We start from the raw sequence: 19926 nt of genomic DNA, 5'->3' as shown, positions 1-19926 counted from the left end.
AAAATCCACAAAACAGCAACAGTGAAAGTCAGACGCAAGAGACTGGGCAATGTGAAATCCTTTCCGTTGCCAAGTCCAGATCTGCCTCCAGTCACCACTTGTTGCTGCCACGTGTAGACTGTGTCTTGGAAGAGGGCACAACAAGAAAGAGCTAATGGGTTGCAAGGCACAGGCCAGGGGCTGGTGGCTGAAGGGGTCTGGGTACTGGCCCCATGTCATCCCTGCCCAGCCACCCTGAGGACATCAGGGTGCTGGCTCCTTGTTCTAAGATGAACTAAGCAGACCTTGCACTGATACTGTCTATACAAGGTCCCAGATGCTACAAGGAGGTCCAAGGTCCCGTTCAAACTGCCAGTCACTCCAGGCAGTGGAAAAGCAAAATCTCACAGGGACTTGTCCCTAATAAGGTTGGCAATAGCTGGCCAAAGAGCCTGTTCTAAATCAGTTGGCAGGATGACCACGTACTGGGAGCTGGCCAAGTGGACAGAAGAAGGGACCTGATTAATAAAATCTCCTTCCATGGATTGTCCCTGATGCTGTCTCAGAACACAGGAAAGGTCTGACCCGTGCAGGAAAGTCCCTGCTGCGGGTAAGCCCCATCCAGGAGGCTCCATCTGCCATTCTGTGAGACCTGAGCCCTCTCCAGAGGCCAGCAGAGTCCCTCCACCTTCCTTCTCAAAGCCAGACTGTTCCAGCTAATTCAGAAGGGGAACTAGATGAGGTTCCCCAGATCCTCTCTCTCTTGCTCCCCCAAGAAAAGCCAATGCCTCCTTTTGAAGGAAACAATGAACTGCATCAATACATGTGTCTGTTTGTCACTGTCCTTGGGTTCTAATTTTGAGGAATGATCTGGATTCAGCTTTTCATTAGAGACCAAACATCCTTGTACATTTGGAACATGAAAGATATTTAAAATATTTATATATATATAATATATATATATACTTTTATTATTCACCCGTTAACTCCATAATATGCCAATCACGAGCTAGTTTTCAGCAGTTACATTCCCTTGATCACGGCTGCATGAGGATGCGATTAATAGGAAAACAGGGAGACCAGAGACACAGCCAGAGGTGACATCACGCAGCCTACGCCATTGCAATACAATTGTCAAGTTCGCTGGCGGTTTGGTAAAGCCGATTCAGTCCTGTTCCCTTTGCCAGGGATTCTCACATTTGTGAAAACTGGACCAACAAGTGGTGGGTTCCATTTCCTGGTGTGAATTCTCAGTGGCTTTATCCAGAGTCTCACTGGCAACTGGTTACTGTAACACCAGCCCAACCTAGGGAGGCCAATGGAAGCGGAGTTGAGTTGACAGTCGCCCAGACTCTCCCCTTTCCCCACCCAGCCCTCAAGTTCCACAGCAGAACACCCCATGCTGCGTGAGCAGACTCACGCCAAGCCGGGCCTCTGCGCCAGGGTTTACACGCTATCACATCCTTCAAGGAAAGCCACGGGAGGTTGGCGTCCTGAGGAAAACTGGCCCACAGGCCTGCCTCCAGTTCAGCTGTCAGTGTTTGGTAAATGCTCACTACACCCACGCCCCTGGGCTGCCCTGTGGGGCTGGGGGAGGAAGGTCTAAGGAAATGCCGTACAGGGATGAGGGTGGCAGTCCACAAGAGGAAACGCTCCTCAGACACTAACCTCCTCCCCAACCATGGGCCACTCAACTTCCACGTCTCCCCAGATGCGCAGGACGCCCTGCCCTGGCCAGATGAGGCGGCTCCACTGATGGGAAGAGAAGCTGGAGACGACCTTCCTGCTCCTGCGTGGCCTGGGCCTGGCCCCTCTCCCATTCTCACACCAGTTGCTGAAGAGGGAACACTGGCCCGCTGATCTGGCCATCAGAGGGAGGGGATCATTCAAGGGCCTGAACTGATGCTGTATCCCAGATCCACAGCCCTGTTTCTGCTGGAGACACCAGAGCCCTGATGTGGCAGGCCCAGACTCCAGCTGCACACGGCACGTACCTTCTCTGCCCCCATGCTGGGGCATTTCCAGTTGTAAAGGTAATACTGCAGGTTGCCGTCTCCTATGCCAAACTTGAGTTTCTCCAGAAAGGTTTTGTTCTCCATGAGATCCAGTGCATTGAACACGTCAAACCCTTTCTGCAGGGTGGCAAGGAAAACAAAAACAGGTGAGGCCAGTGAAGGTTGTCCCTTCCTGCCCACCTTGGCTATCAAATCAAAAGTGTTCTACAGGCAGCCACAAGATCAAGGTTCCTGCAGAAGCTCCAGCTGCTTCTGTGTTAAATCTAAACTCCGGCCAGTGCCCAGCTCACCAGCTGCAGTTCTCAGGACACTCTGAGTGCCACCCCTCCAACCTGGCTTCTCAGTGGCCCTCTGAGTATACACTGATGTACTCAGTATCCAGGCCCCTGCTCCTGCTGTTCCTTGTTACCCCTCCCTGAAACACTCCAGTCATTTCCACAGTCCTCTCTGGATACCAAGCCCTGAGCCCTCCCTCAGAAAAGCTGCCTCCTGTCAGCTCCTCACACTTGGGTGGCTTCCTTACTCCGGGGACACCCTGACGCTCAGGACCTGGCTGTGCACCATGGGATGCAGGATCCCTCATATGCTGCTTTGAGACTGATGAAGACACTTACTAGGGTGCTCGCAGGGCAGGGAACGGCCTGTGCACAGTGGGTTGGCCGGGTGCAGGGGCACCAGAACCGTGCAATGAACTGCTGACCTCTCCACCCCAGGCTCTGCAGTCAGACACTCCAGTGACTCACCGAGACAGGGACCAATCTCCCCGTCCCCACACTGGGAACGCTGTGAGAAGCAGCCCTGTCTTCCAAGGGCAGGCCTGGCTATTCAGGTTCCTTGGCGGCACCTCCTGTGAGAACGAAACTCACTGAAATAAATCAGGAGTTCAGTGCCTTCACTTTGTCTGGACTCTCCTTGCTCCCTCCTACTTTTTTGAGTTTTTGGCTGAAATTGCTGGGACCCTACCGAAGCGGAGCAGGAGAGGAGGAGGACTCCAAGCCTCCCGTCCCACGGACAGCACCTCCCGGGAGCTGTGCTCACCGCCACTCCACTGCCCCTTCCCCCACAGGTCTCCAGAGACCCTCTGCTCTGCCTCTTACCATTTTGGCGAGAACAAGGGCGTCACTCATGAGGTCTAGAAGAGGAGTCTGGGTGTGAACATTGTAGAAGGAATAAGCAGCTTTGAGACTCTTGTGGGTTGGATGGTTCATGATGGTGGAGGGAAGCGTATAGAAGCTCAGGAAATCCGTCACCTCACCATTTGCATTCTGAAGGGAAGACAACAGAAAGAGGCAATGTCACGCATGTACAGTGACACTGCAGCCTGGGAACAAAGTATCTTCTACTCCTTTCATGCCACCTTCAGCAGCTCTGCCCCTCCAGGTGAACGAGCAGGAACTGAGACAGGATAAGAGGGAGGAAACACACTGGCTAAGAGTAAATGAGGACAGAGCCAGGCTGGACTGTGGGCTGCACCTGTCCAGCCCCCTTTCCCTGCCTGGGCATCACCAAGAACTCTTTTTGTGGCTCCCATTCCCCAGACTGTGTCTCTGATGTCTGGCCAGCAATAGATTAAGCTGGGACAGGCAGGGAATCAAAGGCTTATCTGACTAAGAGGGGCTCAGTTCTCTCTACTCCGTGTAATCAAAGGTGGGTGGGGTAGGGGACAAGGGCTCCAGCAAGGTCCGTGTCTTTAGGGAGGACCAAACATGGATGGTCAGGGAAGTGCAGGGCGCCAACACTACGCCCTGGCACCCAGCCACCTCAGGAGGACGCCTCTCCAGAATGAGTCCCTGACTCACCTCCACCACAAAAGTATCGATGATATTCTCCTGGGGGTAGAACCAGTGCTCCACCTCTTCCTGGCTCATGATGGGCGTGAGGTGAAACTGCTTCAAGTACCTGGTGAGCAGCTGGTGCACTACTGGAATGTCTTTTTTTTCCATTGGTCGCAGCCCAGCTGTCTTGGGAGTCTGGAAGGAAGGTAGCAGAGACGGCATCAGATGTGCTGGTCATCCTGGATCTATCCACCCAGGTCCTCAAGAGAGAATCCTCCGTCCTCCGGAACTCGCTCCTGCTCGCTGTGCGCATTTCCTCAGGCACAGGCCAGCCTCTTCAGTGCCTTCCAGCCCTTTCCCTGCTGGCTGAGGCCAGCACCCAGGCTAAGGCTGCTGCATCCATCGCTGGTCCCAGGCTGTCTTCCTAACAACCCATCATGCCCCTCGTCTGGGCCAGTTGGCCATTCTAGCTAAACCTTCTGTCCACCTAGCCCAGTGGTTCTCAAAGGAGACGATTTTGCCTCCCAGGGGACATTTGACAATATTTGGACACGTTTTTGGTTGTCACAAGTGGGGGAAGGGTGCTACTGATCTCTAGGGGATAGAAGCCAGGGATGCTGCTAAATATCCTACAATGCACAGGACAGCCCCCACGACAAAGAATGATCTGGCTCAAAATGCAAGTGGTGCCGTGACTGAAACCCTGTCCCCCCTTGAAGCCCTTCCCAGGACCTTCCTCAGCCCAGCACAGTGCTACTGCTGGGGCCCAACAGAGCCTTTGCGAACTCCTTTCCTCTGAGCCCTCACAGCCTTCTCACACTGAACTGTAGCTGAATCTTCCAAAGTGCTCTGGTCTCTCTCCACTTCACGGACAGACCCCAGGGCCCGGCCAGCATATGCAGATGCATGCCTGGTTTGTCTACTCAGACACTGCTGCACCAGTAGTGTCCCCAGCAGGGCAATGCTGCAAGAGATATTCAGAAGAAAAGCCAACTTCCGGGATTTAATCTCAAACCAGCGTCCTACCTCACAGCTGCTTTTTCTTAGCAAAATGCTTCAGTGGAATGAAACCATGCGATCCTATGGAGCAAATACTGGGGCTGGTAGAACGCCCAGAGGTTCAGATACACAAACGTGTGGTTGGGCCGAATCTGAAAACAGGGTGGAGTTACAGTTCAACACCTTCAGTCGCTGCCTGACAGCACTGTTTCCCAGTGCAGGAATTGATTTTAAAACTTCAGTTCCAGGACCTCTGGCCTCCAAATTCTTTGCTACCCCTGACCTCTCTAGGGAACACTGACTGACCTCATTCTACATGGCAGCTCCCACAACGGTACCTCAAATCCTAGAATGAACATGTGACAGTGCTGGGGTTTTCACCCCAATGTGGGAGGTCTGGACATTCTTCTGGCTGCTGCAGCACTTTAAGAAGGCTCTCTTCCTGCCTACATAGATGCAGGGCAAATCTGTCATGCTAACACAAGAGAGAAGACACCTACCATGGCCTCCAAAATCTGTTTTTGTGGCAGTGTGTAACTGCATGGCAGCAGGCTCTCAAGACAGGACCCTAATCACCCCAATCCAGTGACGGATTAGCCTGACTCCAGGGTGATTAATCCCATTTGGTGTTGATGTGCCCGGGCGGACAGCCCTCTGATCAGCAGGCACCCAATAACTGTGCAGACTGACAACTGCTTGGAAGCGCTCAGAGGAAAGAGAAGGGATTTTAAGAATCCGTACGCTAGGATCCTGAAGCCAGGCACAACTGGAGAACAAGGAGCATTTGCTTCTTTGGGAGACTAGGCAAACTGAGACCCAGAAGAGAAAACCAGCTCACTCAAAGTCGCCCAGTCCTTTAGTGCCAAATCTGGGTGGGGGGACTGGGGTTAGAAATCTGAGCTTCCCTCACAAGCTTAGGCCAGCCCTCCTTAACCTGACTCGGCAGAGGGCATAGCTCATTTACACCGGGCTCTGGCATGTGTTGTGATGTACATGAAGGTTCAGTAAGTGGATTCATCTTTCTATTTACACTTCACATTTAGGCTAAAATTACAGAGAATAGGTGTTTTCTGAGCCCAATCAACAGCTGGCAGAGAAGCTAGCCAGGTGCAGACTCAGGAGAACTGAGAAAGTCAAACTAAAATAAAACCCTTGCTTTAGATAACAGAAACAACAGAAATGGAAAGCATGGGGATCCGGAAGCTACGGGCTGGCTCACTTTTGTGGTAAGACGAACCCTCCCACCCCCGCAAAGCCTGGCTCTGTTCCTGCTGAGGGGGGACATCCCTTGGCCTCTCTCTGGCCTCTGCCCATCGCCCCAGAGCACCACTGGCCTCTGGCAGTCGGTAGAGCTTCATGGTACGCTGCATGGTCATATTTCTGCTCAGGTGGGAGAACTTCACTTCAATCAGCTTCCGTGGGTTTAGTGACCGATGCCAGTACCTGTGGGGACACAAATATCCTGTCCTCAGAGGATTCTGGCCAGTCCCATTAAGAGGACAACAGCAGGGAGACCTTCAAGATGCCCAGCAGGTGGCGTGAGAGACACGTCAGACCCACTTGAGCCAGTTGCGTTGCCCGCTCTCCAGCCTCCCCCGACTGAATGCAAAGCCACCATAGCTCCTCCTAGTTTCTTTCTCCCTGTTTTTCTTTCTCAATTTCAAAAGCCACTCCTTTGTTACAGCAGTTGTCTGGGGAGAGCAATCCTCACTCTTGGAATCAAGTCAGTGGAAAAACTATGCCCAAGATCGGCATGTGTCCACCCTCCCCCTACCTCCTCTTCGGCCTTCACATGGGGATTTTTTAAAGTTCTCTAGGCAGTCATGCTTTGGGTTGACCACTTAGCTCAGTTGGTTAGAGTCTAGTGTCAAGGGTTCAGATCCCTGTACTAGCCAGCCGCCAAAAATTAATTAAAAAAATAAAATTCTCTAGGCAGAGATTATTCAATCGTTTCAAAAAACTTTCTAAGGCACAGGTTGTCCTTGGATCACATGGTTCAGACATGTTCTCTTTGGCTCACACAATATTCAAAACAAAATTGAGCCAACCATTTAAACCTTCAGGACATTTCCCATAGAACCCACATTTGGGCTCATCCTTAAAAACAAAAACAAAATCCCCAGCAGACTGACCCCCGCCCCTGCAACTGGCAGTACTCAGCAGGAACTGCAGATGGCTCCCCTCTGGACAAGGCCGACGCTTTCCAGTCTGCCATCCCTAAAGCCATCCCACTTCACTCCACACTTCACTCCTGCAGGTGCCAGAGAAGCCAGATGCTCCTGGGCATGCACCGGGCCCAGCAGCAGAGTAGCAACTCACAGCAACATGAGCTCCTCGACTACAGCATGGGTGCCAGTATTTCTAGGACCCTGAAGGAAGAGATTTTTACCTGCAGGTGCCAACAGGCTTTGGTAGTACCACCCCAGCAGTGTAAACAGCTTGGAAGATGCCCTCCAGGTGGACCCGCCGGGTTATCTCACGGATCAAGACAGGAGCCACCCTCTTGGAGCGCAGCTTCTTGTGGACACATAGGAAGTTGATTTCCACCATCTTTTTCTCTCTTAAGGGGGAGGAAAAATCCAGGTGACAAAGCTTTTAACAGAGAAGATAGTGGCAATCTCTTCAAGCATGTGGAGCCACACCTGGAGGGACCAGGGTCTTCAGCACAGGTGTGCTTCTGGCCACCACCTGCACTCGGCAGTTGGTACTGGGACTCCCTCCCGCTACTCTGCCAGCCCCTCCCAGGCAAGATGCCTGCCTCACGTCAACACAGGCCCTACTTCCAAAAGAAAGTGGGACTCAAGCAAACACCTTTATTTGAAGGCACCACCAGCATCTCCCTGATGAAGTCCCCGTGGTGGGCGGGGGAGTCCCACCTTTAGCATGCAGGGATGTGGCACAGGGAACCCCAGAGCAAATCAAAGCTATTCTAGAATTTTAAGGGTCTGGTTCCCTCAAGAATACATAGCCATTAAACCCAGAAGACCGTGGCAGAGGATTCTGACATTTCCAGGGAAAATGAAGAACAGAGATTGTAGACCCCAATAACTACCTGAATCTGGATCACACTGTCTCAGGCCCATTCCTGAAGCCGTTCAAGTAGCATCACATATGACTGATGCAGGAGAGCAAAAATGAACCCCTGCTGAGTGAGCACCCTGGGCCTCAGGCTGGCACCTTCCAGCCCAGGTCACAGCCATGGGAACCAGCCACCACTCAGAGCAAAAGAGGTGGTTCCTATGAATTTCTCTTCCCCGGGTGTCCTCCCTTTGTGGCACCTTCTCTCTTTCTTTCATGGGGAGTATGTGTAGCTTTTCTCCTCCCTCCCAGACCAAGCAGGATGGTGGTGCTGTGGGGGTGGGTGCTGGTGCTTACGTGTCATAGATATGGATATTTGCTGGGATGGCGCTAATGAACCCAACCAGTTTCCGACTTGAGACCACTCGAACCCCGCAGTGCCACTGGGGAAGCCAGCCGGGTGGCCGGAGAGCCCTGGAAAAGAGACGGGGCTGGGGTGGTGGTGCTGCTTGCCAGCAGGCTGAATAAGCTGCTTGGGCTCCACAGCCAAGTGTGGTTCTAACCTGGCGCCACCACCTCCCTGAGGGTTAATACCTGAATTCTCCTTAGGGCCAAGCCTTCCAGGACATAAATGGAATCAAGCCATAGCCATTTGTCACTGCTCAGCCCACTTGTCCTACTTATTCACCCAATCCAAGACTGTCACACTGAGGAGTTCATGCCTGGTCCAATTTCTCTGTGTTTATTCTGACATCTTGAACCAGAGGACTGGCCTCTGCAGTTTGGAGGCCAGAAGGTCCTGTGGTTGGGAGCTGACCGTGGCACCCTGAGCTCTGGTCTCTCCCATGTGCCCTCCAGACATCACTCTCCTCTTTCTGCTTGTTCATTCCTCCCTTCCCTCCCCTTTCAGCCTCATGCCTCTCCCTTCCTTGATCGTAAATGTGGGCCAGGCAGGTAGATGGCTCAGCCAGGCAAGGCCATTTTCCTACAACTGAGCATTCTCAGGAACTAGACAGAAAATGACCCTTCTTTTCTTTAAATCTTAGTACGTCTAGTAGGTCTCACTCCACCCCACCCCCTTGTATAAAGTCACCATGATCTTTTCTTTTGGGTACCAATTCTACAAGGTCTCTCTCACCCAGTCTGTTTTAAATAAGGTTTCAACTCTGAGCTCCACTGAAAGCAAGTCTCCTTCAGATGCAAGAACTCAAAAATTATACACTAAGTTGCCATTCAAAGGCTGGCTCTTGGCCAGGACGAAAACTCTGGGGTCCTGTGGCTGCTCTGCTCTAAGCCTTTTCCTCATGAACCACAGGAAATCCCTTACAACTCACCACAACAGAAATTCCGGGGAATAATCAAAGCGGAACATGTTGTCATCGTCTTCCACGTAGTTCTCATTCAGGAGGGTGTACAGTTCCTTCAGCTGTGGAGGAGCAAGGAGCTCACCGAGAGGCATTCAGCCAGCTGGGGGACCAGCTCCTACACCCTAGGGCTCCAAGCTTTTCAGAAGGACAAGGCAAACTACCAAAAACAATGTCTAATCTCACAAATCTTTTTCACCCCAGACATGGCAGGGACTCTTCTGTAATAAGCATCTTAGCTGTAAGAGGAAACTGAGCCACGAAGGGAGAGAGTGGCAGACCCAAGTACATAAAGTGACAGACAGAGAATGTCATCTAACTAACCAACCACTCCATCAATCTGACCTAGCAACAACAGAGAGCCACTGGTCTTTGCTTCTGTGAAAACACTTTGGAGAGCTGACTCTTGGGGCTGGCCAAGGAATTACTCTAAGGAGAGTCACTGCTATTTCCTACCATGCCTGGTTTTCATCCTCTGGCCCCAAATAAAGTCCTTTTGGTCTTTTTCTGCCTTCCCAGCTGTCTCCATCTGCTGGCCCAAGTTTGGTATTAAAAAGTTCTGTTCACATTTTCACCACTCCCTCCAAGGGAAACACATCCCTCAGGTCAAAAGAAAAGGTTCTGGGTGGCTGGGGAGGAAATGGGAGGAAAGATCCTCATTAAGCAGCCCCAGCTCATCAGTCAGGACACAGACTAGAAATAAGAACAGGGAAGCTGAAATAAGGATTCAGCTCTAACCTCCACAGAAAGCAAGTCTCCTTCAAATGCAAGAACTCAAAAATTATATAAGTTGCCATTCAAGGGCAAGAATTGGGGCTGTATCTTTTTTGTTTTTTTAAAGATGACCGGTAAGGGGATCTTAACCCTTGACTTGGTGTTGTCAGCACCGCACTCACCCAGTGAGTGAACCAGCCATCCCTATATGGGATCCGAACCCGGGGCCTTGGTGTTATCAGCACCACACTCTCCCGAGTGAGCCACGGGCCGGCCCGGGGCTGTATCTTTTGAGCAGTCCCAAGCGCTCCCACATACTCCCACAGAAGAGGGGCATGCTGTCCAGGGTGGGGATGAAACAAAACATGAATGGATGAAAAAAGGGTACCCAGGGCTGGCCCATGGCTCACTCGGGAGAGTGCGGTGCTGATAACACCAAGGCCACGGGTTCGGATCCCATATAGGGATGGCCGGTTAGCTCACTGGTGCTGACAACACCAAGCCAAGGGTTGAGATCCCCTTATTGGTCATCTTTTTAAAAAAAAAAAAAAAAAAAAGGGTACCCACCTTGGGGAGCTACAGAGCTTAATTCTCAACTGGCCTGAAAAGCCAAGCACTATTTATGTGGTGTCCTGGGCAGGCCCAGGAAGCAACAGATGAGAGTCTGTTCAGAACTCCTTGGCTCAGCTCTCAAGTGAGTCCTTGAGGAGGGGCTGAGGAGACGTGGTTGTGGTATGACTACAGGGCTTACTGTGAAAGTGGTGTCCAACCCACACTTGCAGCCTACTTACCACACCACGGTCCCCCAGGTCCAAAGCATCCCACGTGAAGCCTTGGGGCAGGGTATATGGCTCTTGGCGAATGTTGTCCTTGTCAGGCTCCACAGGACCATGGGTGTTCACCACTTCACCTGGAAGAAGAGCACAGCCATGAATCTCACCCTCTGCCTCCTGGGGAGAGAAGGGGCTCAGCTCAAAAACAGACCAGAGTAGGACCAGCCCGTGGCTCATTCAGGAGAGTGTGGTGCTTGCTGAGAGCACCAAGGCCTCGGGTTCAGATCCTATATAGGGAGGCCAGTTAGCTCACTGGTTGAGTGTGGTGCTGACAACACCAAGTCAAGGGTTAAGATCCCTTACCGGTCATCTTTAAAAAAAAAAACAAAAAAAACCGGACCAGAGTAAATTCCTCCTGTCCCTAGGAGTCCTCCATCTGAAGAACATTCTGTGCTTGGCAAAGTACAACCATCTCATCAGCTACCCTTGGCCCTAACTGAGGGCCAATTCATGGCAAAACCTAAGCACAGTCACTGGGATCCAAGGTGGTTTGTTTTCTGAAATCCTTTTAAAGCCCCTTTGGGTTACTGAATGACAAACATTTATCTTCACTAATTTGGCTTCCTGCCTCCTGGTTGGTGTAAGGAGTGTTGCTATGGCCCTGGCCCAGGCCCATCGATCTGGATGGATTTATAAGGAGTTGCAACAAGGCTGCTTTTGTGTCAACAGCAAGAACAATGTACTGGGCCTATTTCTGAACCAGATGATGGCTTCTAGGCACCAGGCTCAATCTTGGCCCTGCCAGCCTTGGCTTTCAACAGCATGGGCCAGTTAACTGCTACTGCCAATTCAGGACCTCAGTGTTTAGAGTCCTGCAAGTACCTTTAGGCTGAATCACCAAGTGTACACAATGCTGCCAGGAAGCTACCCTCAGCCACAGCATCCCCACCCTGGACAGCATTCTCCTCTTCTGTGGGAATATATGGGAGATCTCAGAAGATACAGCCCCAATTCCTGCCCATAGCTAACTAAATCAGACTCATCTGATAAACTTGGACAAATTAGCCACATAATTTTGGCCCTTGGAATTACTTTAGTTTCTACAATTCATTCATGTTCACACTCAGAAGAATGCAATGTTTAGTGAATTTTGAAAACTGAGTCTTCAAAAGGGACCCAATCAGTATAGTGCTCCTAGCACAGAGCTCTGTAAACACCAGGCACTCAATTCATACTTTTACTGATTTTCAGACTCCTGACCCAAACTTTTCATTCTAATGTGTAACAGGCAGCTCTACACCCTCCCCGAATGGGTCTGTGGGGCAAGTGTAGTGGAAATGGCTACAGCAGGCTTCAGCTGAGGACAAGGCCACCAGGACTAGCATCGCACTCTCTTCTACTCGACATGTTTACTGAACACCAACCGTGCATCGGTGACCATGACAGATGCTAGGATACAGCAGGGAAAAGACCAGGTCCCTGTCCTCACAATATATACCATCTTCTGGAGAAACAGTCAATAAATGAGTCATTACCAACATGCTAAGGGTCAAAAACTGAAAAGAGCACAATATAGGGACAAAGGGGACATACAGCAGGGAAGCATCTAGCTACATCTACTTATAATCTGGCTCCCCAACAGGTTTGCTTGGGAGAGACGTCATACTTTTCTTCCCTAGTTAAGAAACAGACCTTTTGTTTATTCATAAAGTAGCCCATGTGAATTAATTTAATATAAGTCAATCTGCTTCCAATTCACTGCTATGTATATAAAAAAAAATTTTTTTTAGCCTGCAAAGCCAAGGGCCAGACCCTTGGAAAGCACCAGGGATTTCTGCTCTAGTCTTACCTAAGTGCTAGTCAATTCCCTGTCTTGTACTGAATTTATACCTTTTCTAAAACATACTTTAAAACCTTTTTGCAATTATTTTTTTCCTAAATGATGTCCATGACCACGAATACTGATGGTCTTCCCTACTGTGTTACAGTAATATCAAGGCTAAATCTTCTCATTTAGGCAGGTTAGGAGGTCTACAGGCAACAGGCATTTCCTTTTTTTTTTTTTTTTTCTTTTTATGTGACCGGTAAGGGGATCGCAACCCTCAGCATGGTGTCGCCCGCACCACGCTCAGCCAGGGAGCGCACCGACCACCCCTATACAGGATCCAAACCTGCGACCTCAGCGCTCCCAGCGCCACACTCTCCCGAGTGAGCCACGGGGTCGACCCAAGACTCTCTCTTTTTTTTTTTTGTGACCGGTAAGGGGATCGCAACCCTTGACTTGGTGTTGTTAACACCACGCTCTCCCAAGTGAGATAACTGGCCATCCCTATATAGGGATCCGAACCCGTGGCCTTGGTGTTATCAGCACCCACTCTCCCAAGTCAGCCACAGGCCGGCCCCCAACAGGCATTTCCATTCACTCACTCCTTCCCAAGTGCTCACTGAACCCTAGAATGTGCCAGCAGCTGGTAAGTGAAATGGACACAAGTCCTCAGCATCATGGACATCAACAGACACACAAGCAGGCACCTACTGCCCAGCATGACGAGGGCCTATGAGAAGGAAGTAAGGAGTGCTATAGAACCGGCTATGTGTGTGTGTGCACATGCGTGTGCGTAAAGACTGCTCAGAGGCAATATCTAAAGCCAAGACATCAAAGATCATTAGGAATCAGCCAGGCTGGAGGTGGAGTGCGTGGGGCAGGAAGGGTATGTGCACAGAGGAAACAGTATATGTAAAGGCCTGGAGATGAAAGGCAGGAACTAAAACTAGAAGAAAGCTGGGGCCCATCATGGAGGGCCTTGCAAATGATACTACACGGCAGGACTGTATCCTATGGGATATCCTTAATGGGCTTTTAAGGGGTGGGCAGAGATGACATCTTCAGATTTGCAGTTTACAAAGAGCTCTCAGTAAGTGCTTATGAACTGACATTACTGAATAACAGTTTGAATATCATGTAAAAGTTTAAGTCTTTATCTTTTCAGAAACCAGCTCTCATAGGTTACCAAGTCTGATATCTGCAAAATACAGGAGACACTGAGAAAGCAGCAGCCACTTGGAATCCACTCCTACTCCGGGGTGCCAAGGAAGCTGAGAAACAGCCCAAGGCTCCTGCACTGTCCTTCCCAGTGCCCAGCATCGTGGCTTCTGCCTGTCCTAGTGTGTGGGGAGCAGCCTGCCCTCCAGCTTATAATGGCTCTTGAGCATCTCCTGCTGAGCAGGTGTGGGAAGGCTGCTCTGCTGAGTACGGCAAGCATACAGCCACTTATCTCTAGGCCACCATGAACCAGTCAGGAAATGACAGAGGAGGACACTTGGAACTTGCTTTAAAAGAACTTGGAACTTTAGAAGAAAACACTGGAATTTAATGGGTTTCTTTCTGTACACTCTTCCCCCCAAATTCAAAGACCCATAACTAAGCACTGTTGTGTAACTGCGAAGGATTTAAGAGAAAGGAATGTCTGTGAATTGGAAGGCATTAAGCCAAATGAACAGGATAAGAGAGAGGGAGAAGAGAGGGGAAGCTTCTCTCCCTGTTGCACAGAAACGAAGTGTGACTCCATATTCTCCCTCTGATAGTTACTTTTAAAACTAATCTGAGTAGTCAGATTCCAAATCACTGAGCTGAGGCAAAAAAGGATCCCGCTCCCCTCTACAAGAGTGGGAGAAGGGATGACTTTAAAAAGAAGAATGAGGGTTGGCCCATGGCTCACTCGAGAGGGTGTGGTGCTGATAACACCAAGGCCACGGGTTCAGATCTCTATATAGGGATGGCCGGTTAGCTCACTTGGGAGAGCGTGGAGCTAACAACACCAAGTCAAGGGTTAAGATCCCCTTACCAGTCATCTCAAAAAATAATAATAATAATAAAATAAAATAAAATAAATAAAAAGAATGACATGATCTGAAAAGGGGGATAAAAGTTCATCTAGGGGTACACACAATTGTTAAACAAAATAAAACATTTATTTCAAAGGCCTTTCAATGGTGAACTTAGGATGATTTTAAACCTCTAAAGGCTGGTTGGTTAGCTCATTTGGTTAGAGTGCGGTATTATTACACCCAGGTCAAGGATTCAGATCCCCTTACTGGCCGGCTGCCAAAAAAACCCACCAAAAACAAAAACAAAACTTCTAAAGAATTCTAGGTCTCTTTAGTAGAATACAATCTAATTAAAACTCTCTCAAGAAGGGAGTGCTGTGAACAGAGTATACTTGATATGCATGAGTTTTATAATCATTAATTCCTGTGATATTATGACATATATTGGTTTTTGTCCACAGTTCCTAGCTCATAACTCCCATAATCCTTGTTCTTTTATTATAATGTTGAGACACTTTAGGCCTCAGAAAACCATCTCTCACTCTTACCTTCTCCTGCTCTCCTTTCACCTGCTCCTTTTTCTCCCCAAGTCGGAAATTCTCTGACCTATCTTATCTGATTATAGGTCATAAGACCTCCATTCCAGAAGTCCTGCCCCATAGCTCTGAAGGAAGGGATGATGCACAGAGGGGCCGAGAAGAATCTGAACAAACAGGCTGGCTGGGCTTCCCCACCCAGTCTGTTAGTGTTAGATCACACCCTTTTGTCCAATCCCATTGCCACACGGTTGTCCACGCTTCAATCAGGCCTACATAATGAAACTTCCATAAAGCCCCAACCGCACAGCGTTTGAGGAGCTTCTAGACAGCTGAACCCATCCACATGCTGGGAGGGTTGTGCACCCCAACTCCCTGGGACCCTTCCAGATTTCTTCATCTGGCTGTTTACTCATTCGTATCCTTTAAAATATCCTTTATAATAAACTCGTAAATGTAAGTAAGTGTTTCCCTGAATTTTGTGAGCTGTTCTAGTAAATTAATCAAGCATAGAGAGGGAGGAGGGGGCTGTGGGAATCCCAATTTATAGCTGGTCTGTCAGAAGTCCCAGGGACCTGGGCTTGTGACTGGCACACAAAGTGGGGGCAGTATTGGGGACTGAGTCCTTAACTTGTGGGATCTGATGCTACCTCCAGGTAGATAGTGTCAGAATAGATTTGAATTAGAGGACACCCAGTTGGTGTCCGCTGTGGAACTGATTGCTTGCTTAGTGTGTAGGGAGAAACCTTCCCACATCTGGTGTCAGAAGCATGTTGTGAGAGTACAGTGAGAGAAACTGACACCAAATGAGTAGGAAAAAAATACTCACTTAAGTTTCTCCCACTATACTCCAATACCACTTCCGGTACCAATCGTAAACTCCAAGTTATTTTGCCCATGCTACTGACTGACTAGCTATTAACTGGGGTTCCCACAACCCCCTTCCTTGAGTTCGACTGATGCACTAGAGTGGCTCGCAGAACTCAGGGAAACATATCTACATTTACCAGCTTATTACAAAGGATAGAAAGGATAGAAGAGATGCATAGGGCAAGGCATGGGAGAAGGGGACTGGATCTTCCATGCCCTCTTCAGGTGCACCACCCTCCAGCAGCCTCCATGTGTTCAGCTATCCAGAAGCTCTCAGTCCTTTTGGGTTTTTATGGAGGCTCATTACATAGGCATGACAAACTAAATCATTCGCCATTGGTGATCAATTTAACTTTCAGCCCTTCTCCCCGTCCCAGGAGGTTGTGGGGTGGGGCTGAAAGTCCCAACCCTCTAATCCTGCCTTGTTCTTTCCAGTGACCAGCCCCCATCCTGAAGCTACCTAGGGGTTGCCAGCCATCACTCAACTCATCAAAAAGACACTCATCATTTTGGAGATTCCAAGGATTTTAGAAGTTGCATGTCAAGAGACTAGGACAAAGATCAAATATGTATTTCACAGTATCACAGTCTCCCATTTAAATGGGAAAAAATTAAGGCACGAAGCTGTAGACAACACCACCCTAAGGACACTCAAAAGCAGAACTGTGTCACACCTCAGTCATGCAGACTAACCTAAAGGTGGTACTTTCTACAGGCTGACTAACTGAGACAAAGGAATCCTTAATTTGGGTTTGACTGACCATGGACCTGAAAGGTAGATGGGTCAGACACTCACAGAGCAACCACTCTTCCACAGTCCCACACACACAGCTGCAAAGGCACATCCAGAAGAAATAAAACTGAACCTCAGGGCTGGCCAGTTAGCTCAGGTGGTTAGAGTGCAGCATTACAACACTAAAGTCAAGGGTTTGGATCCCCCTACAGGCCAGCTGCCAAAAAAACATACAACTGAACCTCATTCCACCTTCCTGAGTATCAGGGCCCCTGTAAGCAACTGAGTGGTTTCTCATGAGCTTTCTAAGAACAAAACTGGAGCACTTTCAACATTGGTGAGAAATGAAGGCAGACAACAAAACATTACCGGAATGAAGAGGAACAGAAGCCCAATAATCTCAATTTGTCTCTTTACCAGGCCCCACTAGCTATGAAGGATGGTGCAAGGTTACCCGTTTGCAAATTCCTAATGAAAAATAAAATCAAACCACAACTCCAAAACATCTTCTGAAAACTGGGCCAGTGGCACCTGCTACGGAATGCCTCTTAAGGGACTTCACTCAGGCAAAGTGTGTGGCTCTCCGCATCCTTCCTGCTCCTTAGCAGGGGAGTGGGCCCTGGGACCCCACCTCACTAACAGCAATGCCGTGATCCAGTGCCTCGCTGGAGGGCTTATCCAGGGTCTGGGGCCTGGACCACCTGGGTGACTGACAGACAAGGTGGTTCTGGAATCAGCTCCATCAGGCAGCGCTTTGCTTTCCATTGCCTGTGAGGATACACATTCTCAGCTTGCTTCTGAGTTGTGACCAAGCTGTCCAAGAACTGCATCTGCTCCAGAGCAGAGCATGTCAGACTCTCAAAGTGGACACAAATGCCCTGGAAATTCTGATTCTGCAGGTCTTGGATGGGTCCTGAGATTCTGCATTTCCATAAGGCCTTACGCGATGCCCATCTATGCTGGTGCTACTTTCTACAGGCTGACTAACTGAGACAAAGGAATCCTTAATTTGGGTTTGACTGACCACGGACTGGTCTATGGACCACACTTTGAGTAGCAAGGCTCTGTACTATATGCTCCTCATCTCTGCAGTAGATGAATCTCCTTGGGCACAGCTGCCTTTCTCCTCTCACCAGTCCTTGACCCTGCTCTGACCCATCTCCCTCCTCCCACCGAACATAGTGTCAAGTTTCACTATGTTTCTAGAGAGTAGCAATAACATGCACAACCTGAAGGTCATTTACATTTAGTGATGGAATACATGTTTTTTTCTTTTTTTTTTCTTTCTTTTTTTTTTTTTTTTTAAAGATGACCGGTAAGGGGATCTTAACCCTTGATTTTGGTGTTGTTAGCACCTCGCTCACCCAGTGAGCTAACCGGCCATCCCTATATGGGATCCGAACCCGGCGCCTTGGTGTTATCAGCACCACACTCTCCCGAGTGAGCCACGGGCCGGCCCTACATGTTTTTTTCAACATACATACTTTCCCAGACCCACAGAAAATAGGAATTGGGTCATCAACGGGCCTAGGGTCATGATGTAACTACTCCAGAAACTTTTTGTCAACTGCAGTCTCTGAACTTAGCCATCAAGCTTAGCTGTGGCTCAGTCTTGGCAAGCATCTATAACTCTGCTATGTCCAATCCCTTCTGGAATCCTTTCAGATTTTCTGCCTGTCCCTCTCCTTTAAGAGTTAATTATAACTTTTTAAAAGAGTACTGAGGAAACCTACATATGATATTCCAGGTGTTGAGCTATCACAGGTAAGCAAAATGTCAAATTACTTTGCATTTGGTAAGCTGAGACACAGGAGGAAGAGGCTGGGGACTCTGCCTATTCTCGGATTAAACATCTGTCCATACAGAGAAGATGGTATCTCTATAAATCTAAATGGGAAGATAAACCCATGGGCAGACATCCCGTCTCATCATGTGCCAACACGTTTTTTTTTTCTTTGTAGATTTTTACTGGATAATGATGGACTAAAAGCATCATTATTTGATCTCAATGTGTGCTGCTGTGAAATGATAAGGTCTTTGAACAATAGTCTTTTTTATACTGCATTTTAAAGACTACCTTGTAAAATAGCCACCAAGGGACTCTAGGACTCTACTGCCCTCCCTCACAAATTCAGCACGGAACCCCTATGGAGGCACAGCTAAGGCACATCCCTCACCTGGGGAAGAAAGCACATACATACCCAGTTTGGGGACCGGCTGTGTATCCCAGAACTGGTAGCTTCGCTTGCTAGCCTCCTCCATGGTTTTGGCAGGTCCCTGACCCACTGAGAACAGCCCAATGGCCTTCTGTATTTCTTGGATCCTCTCTGCTGGCAAAGAGTTCATCTGGGTAAGACAAAGTTGGGGAAAGAAAGGCCCATTATATTAGTAAGACTTTTGACTAATTATGAGTCCAAAAGTTAAAGGGTACAACTCAAAGAAAGGGTGTGTAGTTCCCCTGTTCTAATCCCAGAAGTCATATATTGTACGACAACTGGAGAAACGGTGGTTGGTGATGAGCTCTACTATAGGTGGTTGCTGCCTGTGGGGTTTCTCCTCTCGCACTGTTCCACGGCAAAAGTAATACATGCACAGTGTAAAATTTCAAACAACACAGAAATGTGTAAGACAAATAGAAAGTAAAAACCTAACAACACCATCCTTTAAATATAATCCTTGTCATCAACAGTCTTAATTTGGGAGAGCGAGAAGAGGCAAATGTAATTTCAGACTTTTTTGCATGCAAGTTCCAAACACACACACACACACTTTTGAAGAACTAAAATTGGAATATATGATATTATTCTACAAACTGCTCTTTAAACAACTGCCTCTCAGGTGAGGACACATAGATCTGCCAATTTTAACAACTAAGTCTACTGTAAGTATGGACTTAGCCAGCACCCTACTGATGGGCATTTTGGTGGTTTTATTCTTCAATTTTACAAGCAATGCTATAATGAATTTTTTTTGTACAGCTATTTTTGCTCACTAGGATATGTATTCCTGCAGGATAAAGTTTAAGAGTCTTGCTAGGTCAAAGGTATGCACATTTGAAATTATACTACATATCATCAACTTGCTCTCTTTAAAAAGAGAGATGGCCAGTTAGCTCAACTGGTTAGAGTGCAGCCTTATAACCCCAAGGTCATGGGTTTAGATTCCCATACCGGCCAGCTGACAAAAATAAAAAAATAAATTTGTCAATTTTTGTTTTATGGCTTCTGGGTCTTATGTCAGGCTTAAGATGAGAAAAATATCCACGTTTTTTCCTAATACTTTTACCTTACTATTTTTTAAAATTTAGATTGTGAAGGAAAGG

At 48.6% G+C, this 19926-nt stretch overlaps 1 protein-coding gene across 1 annotated transcript in view; it reads right to left on the bottom strand.

The window, feature by feature from the left end:
- Positions 1–929: 929 nt before the first annotated feature.
- NMT1 (N-myristoyltransferase 1) overlaps positions 930–19926 on the bottom strand; it is a 33561-nt gene continuing 14564 nt past the window's right edge. Inside the window, exons 3-12 of the mRNA XM_063081220.1 lie at positions 18806–18950; positions 10656–10774; positions 9121–9212; positions 8144–8260; positions 7158–7328; positions 6103–6211; positions 3794–3964; positions 3092–3259; positions 1974–2111; positions 930–1285 (exon numbers count right to left, since the gene is read on the bottom strand). Coding sequence (XP_062937290.1) covers positions 1265–1285; positions 1974–2111; positions 3092–3259; positions 3794–3964; positions 6103–6211; positions 7158–7328; positions 8144–8260; positions 9121–9212; positions 10656–10774; positions 18806–18950 — 1251 coding nt within the window. The 3' untranslated portion in view covers positions 930–1264. The remainder of the gene's footprint in view (positions 1286–1973; positions 2112–3091; positions 3260–3793; positions 3965–6102; positions 6212–7157; positions 7329–8143; positions 8261–9120; positions 9213–10655; positions 10775–18805; positions 18951–19926) is intronic.

This window comes from Cynocephalus volans, chromosome 16, assembly GCF_027409185.1.
Source record: "Cynocephalus volans isolate mCynVol1 chromosome 16, mCynVol1.pri, whole genome shotgun sequence".
NCBI lineage: Eukaryota > Metazoa > Chordata > Mammalia > Dermoptera > Cynocephalidae > Cynocephalus > Cynocephalus volans.
The sequence above is the reverse complement of the archived record's forward strand: the minus strand, read 5'-3'. Positions and strand labels throughout refer to the sequence as shown.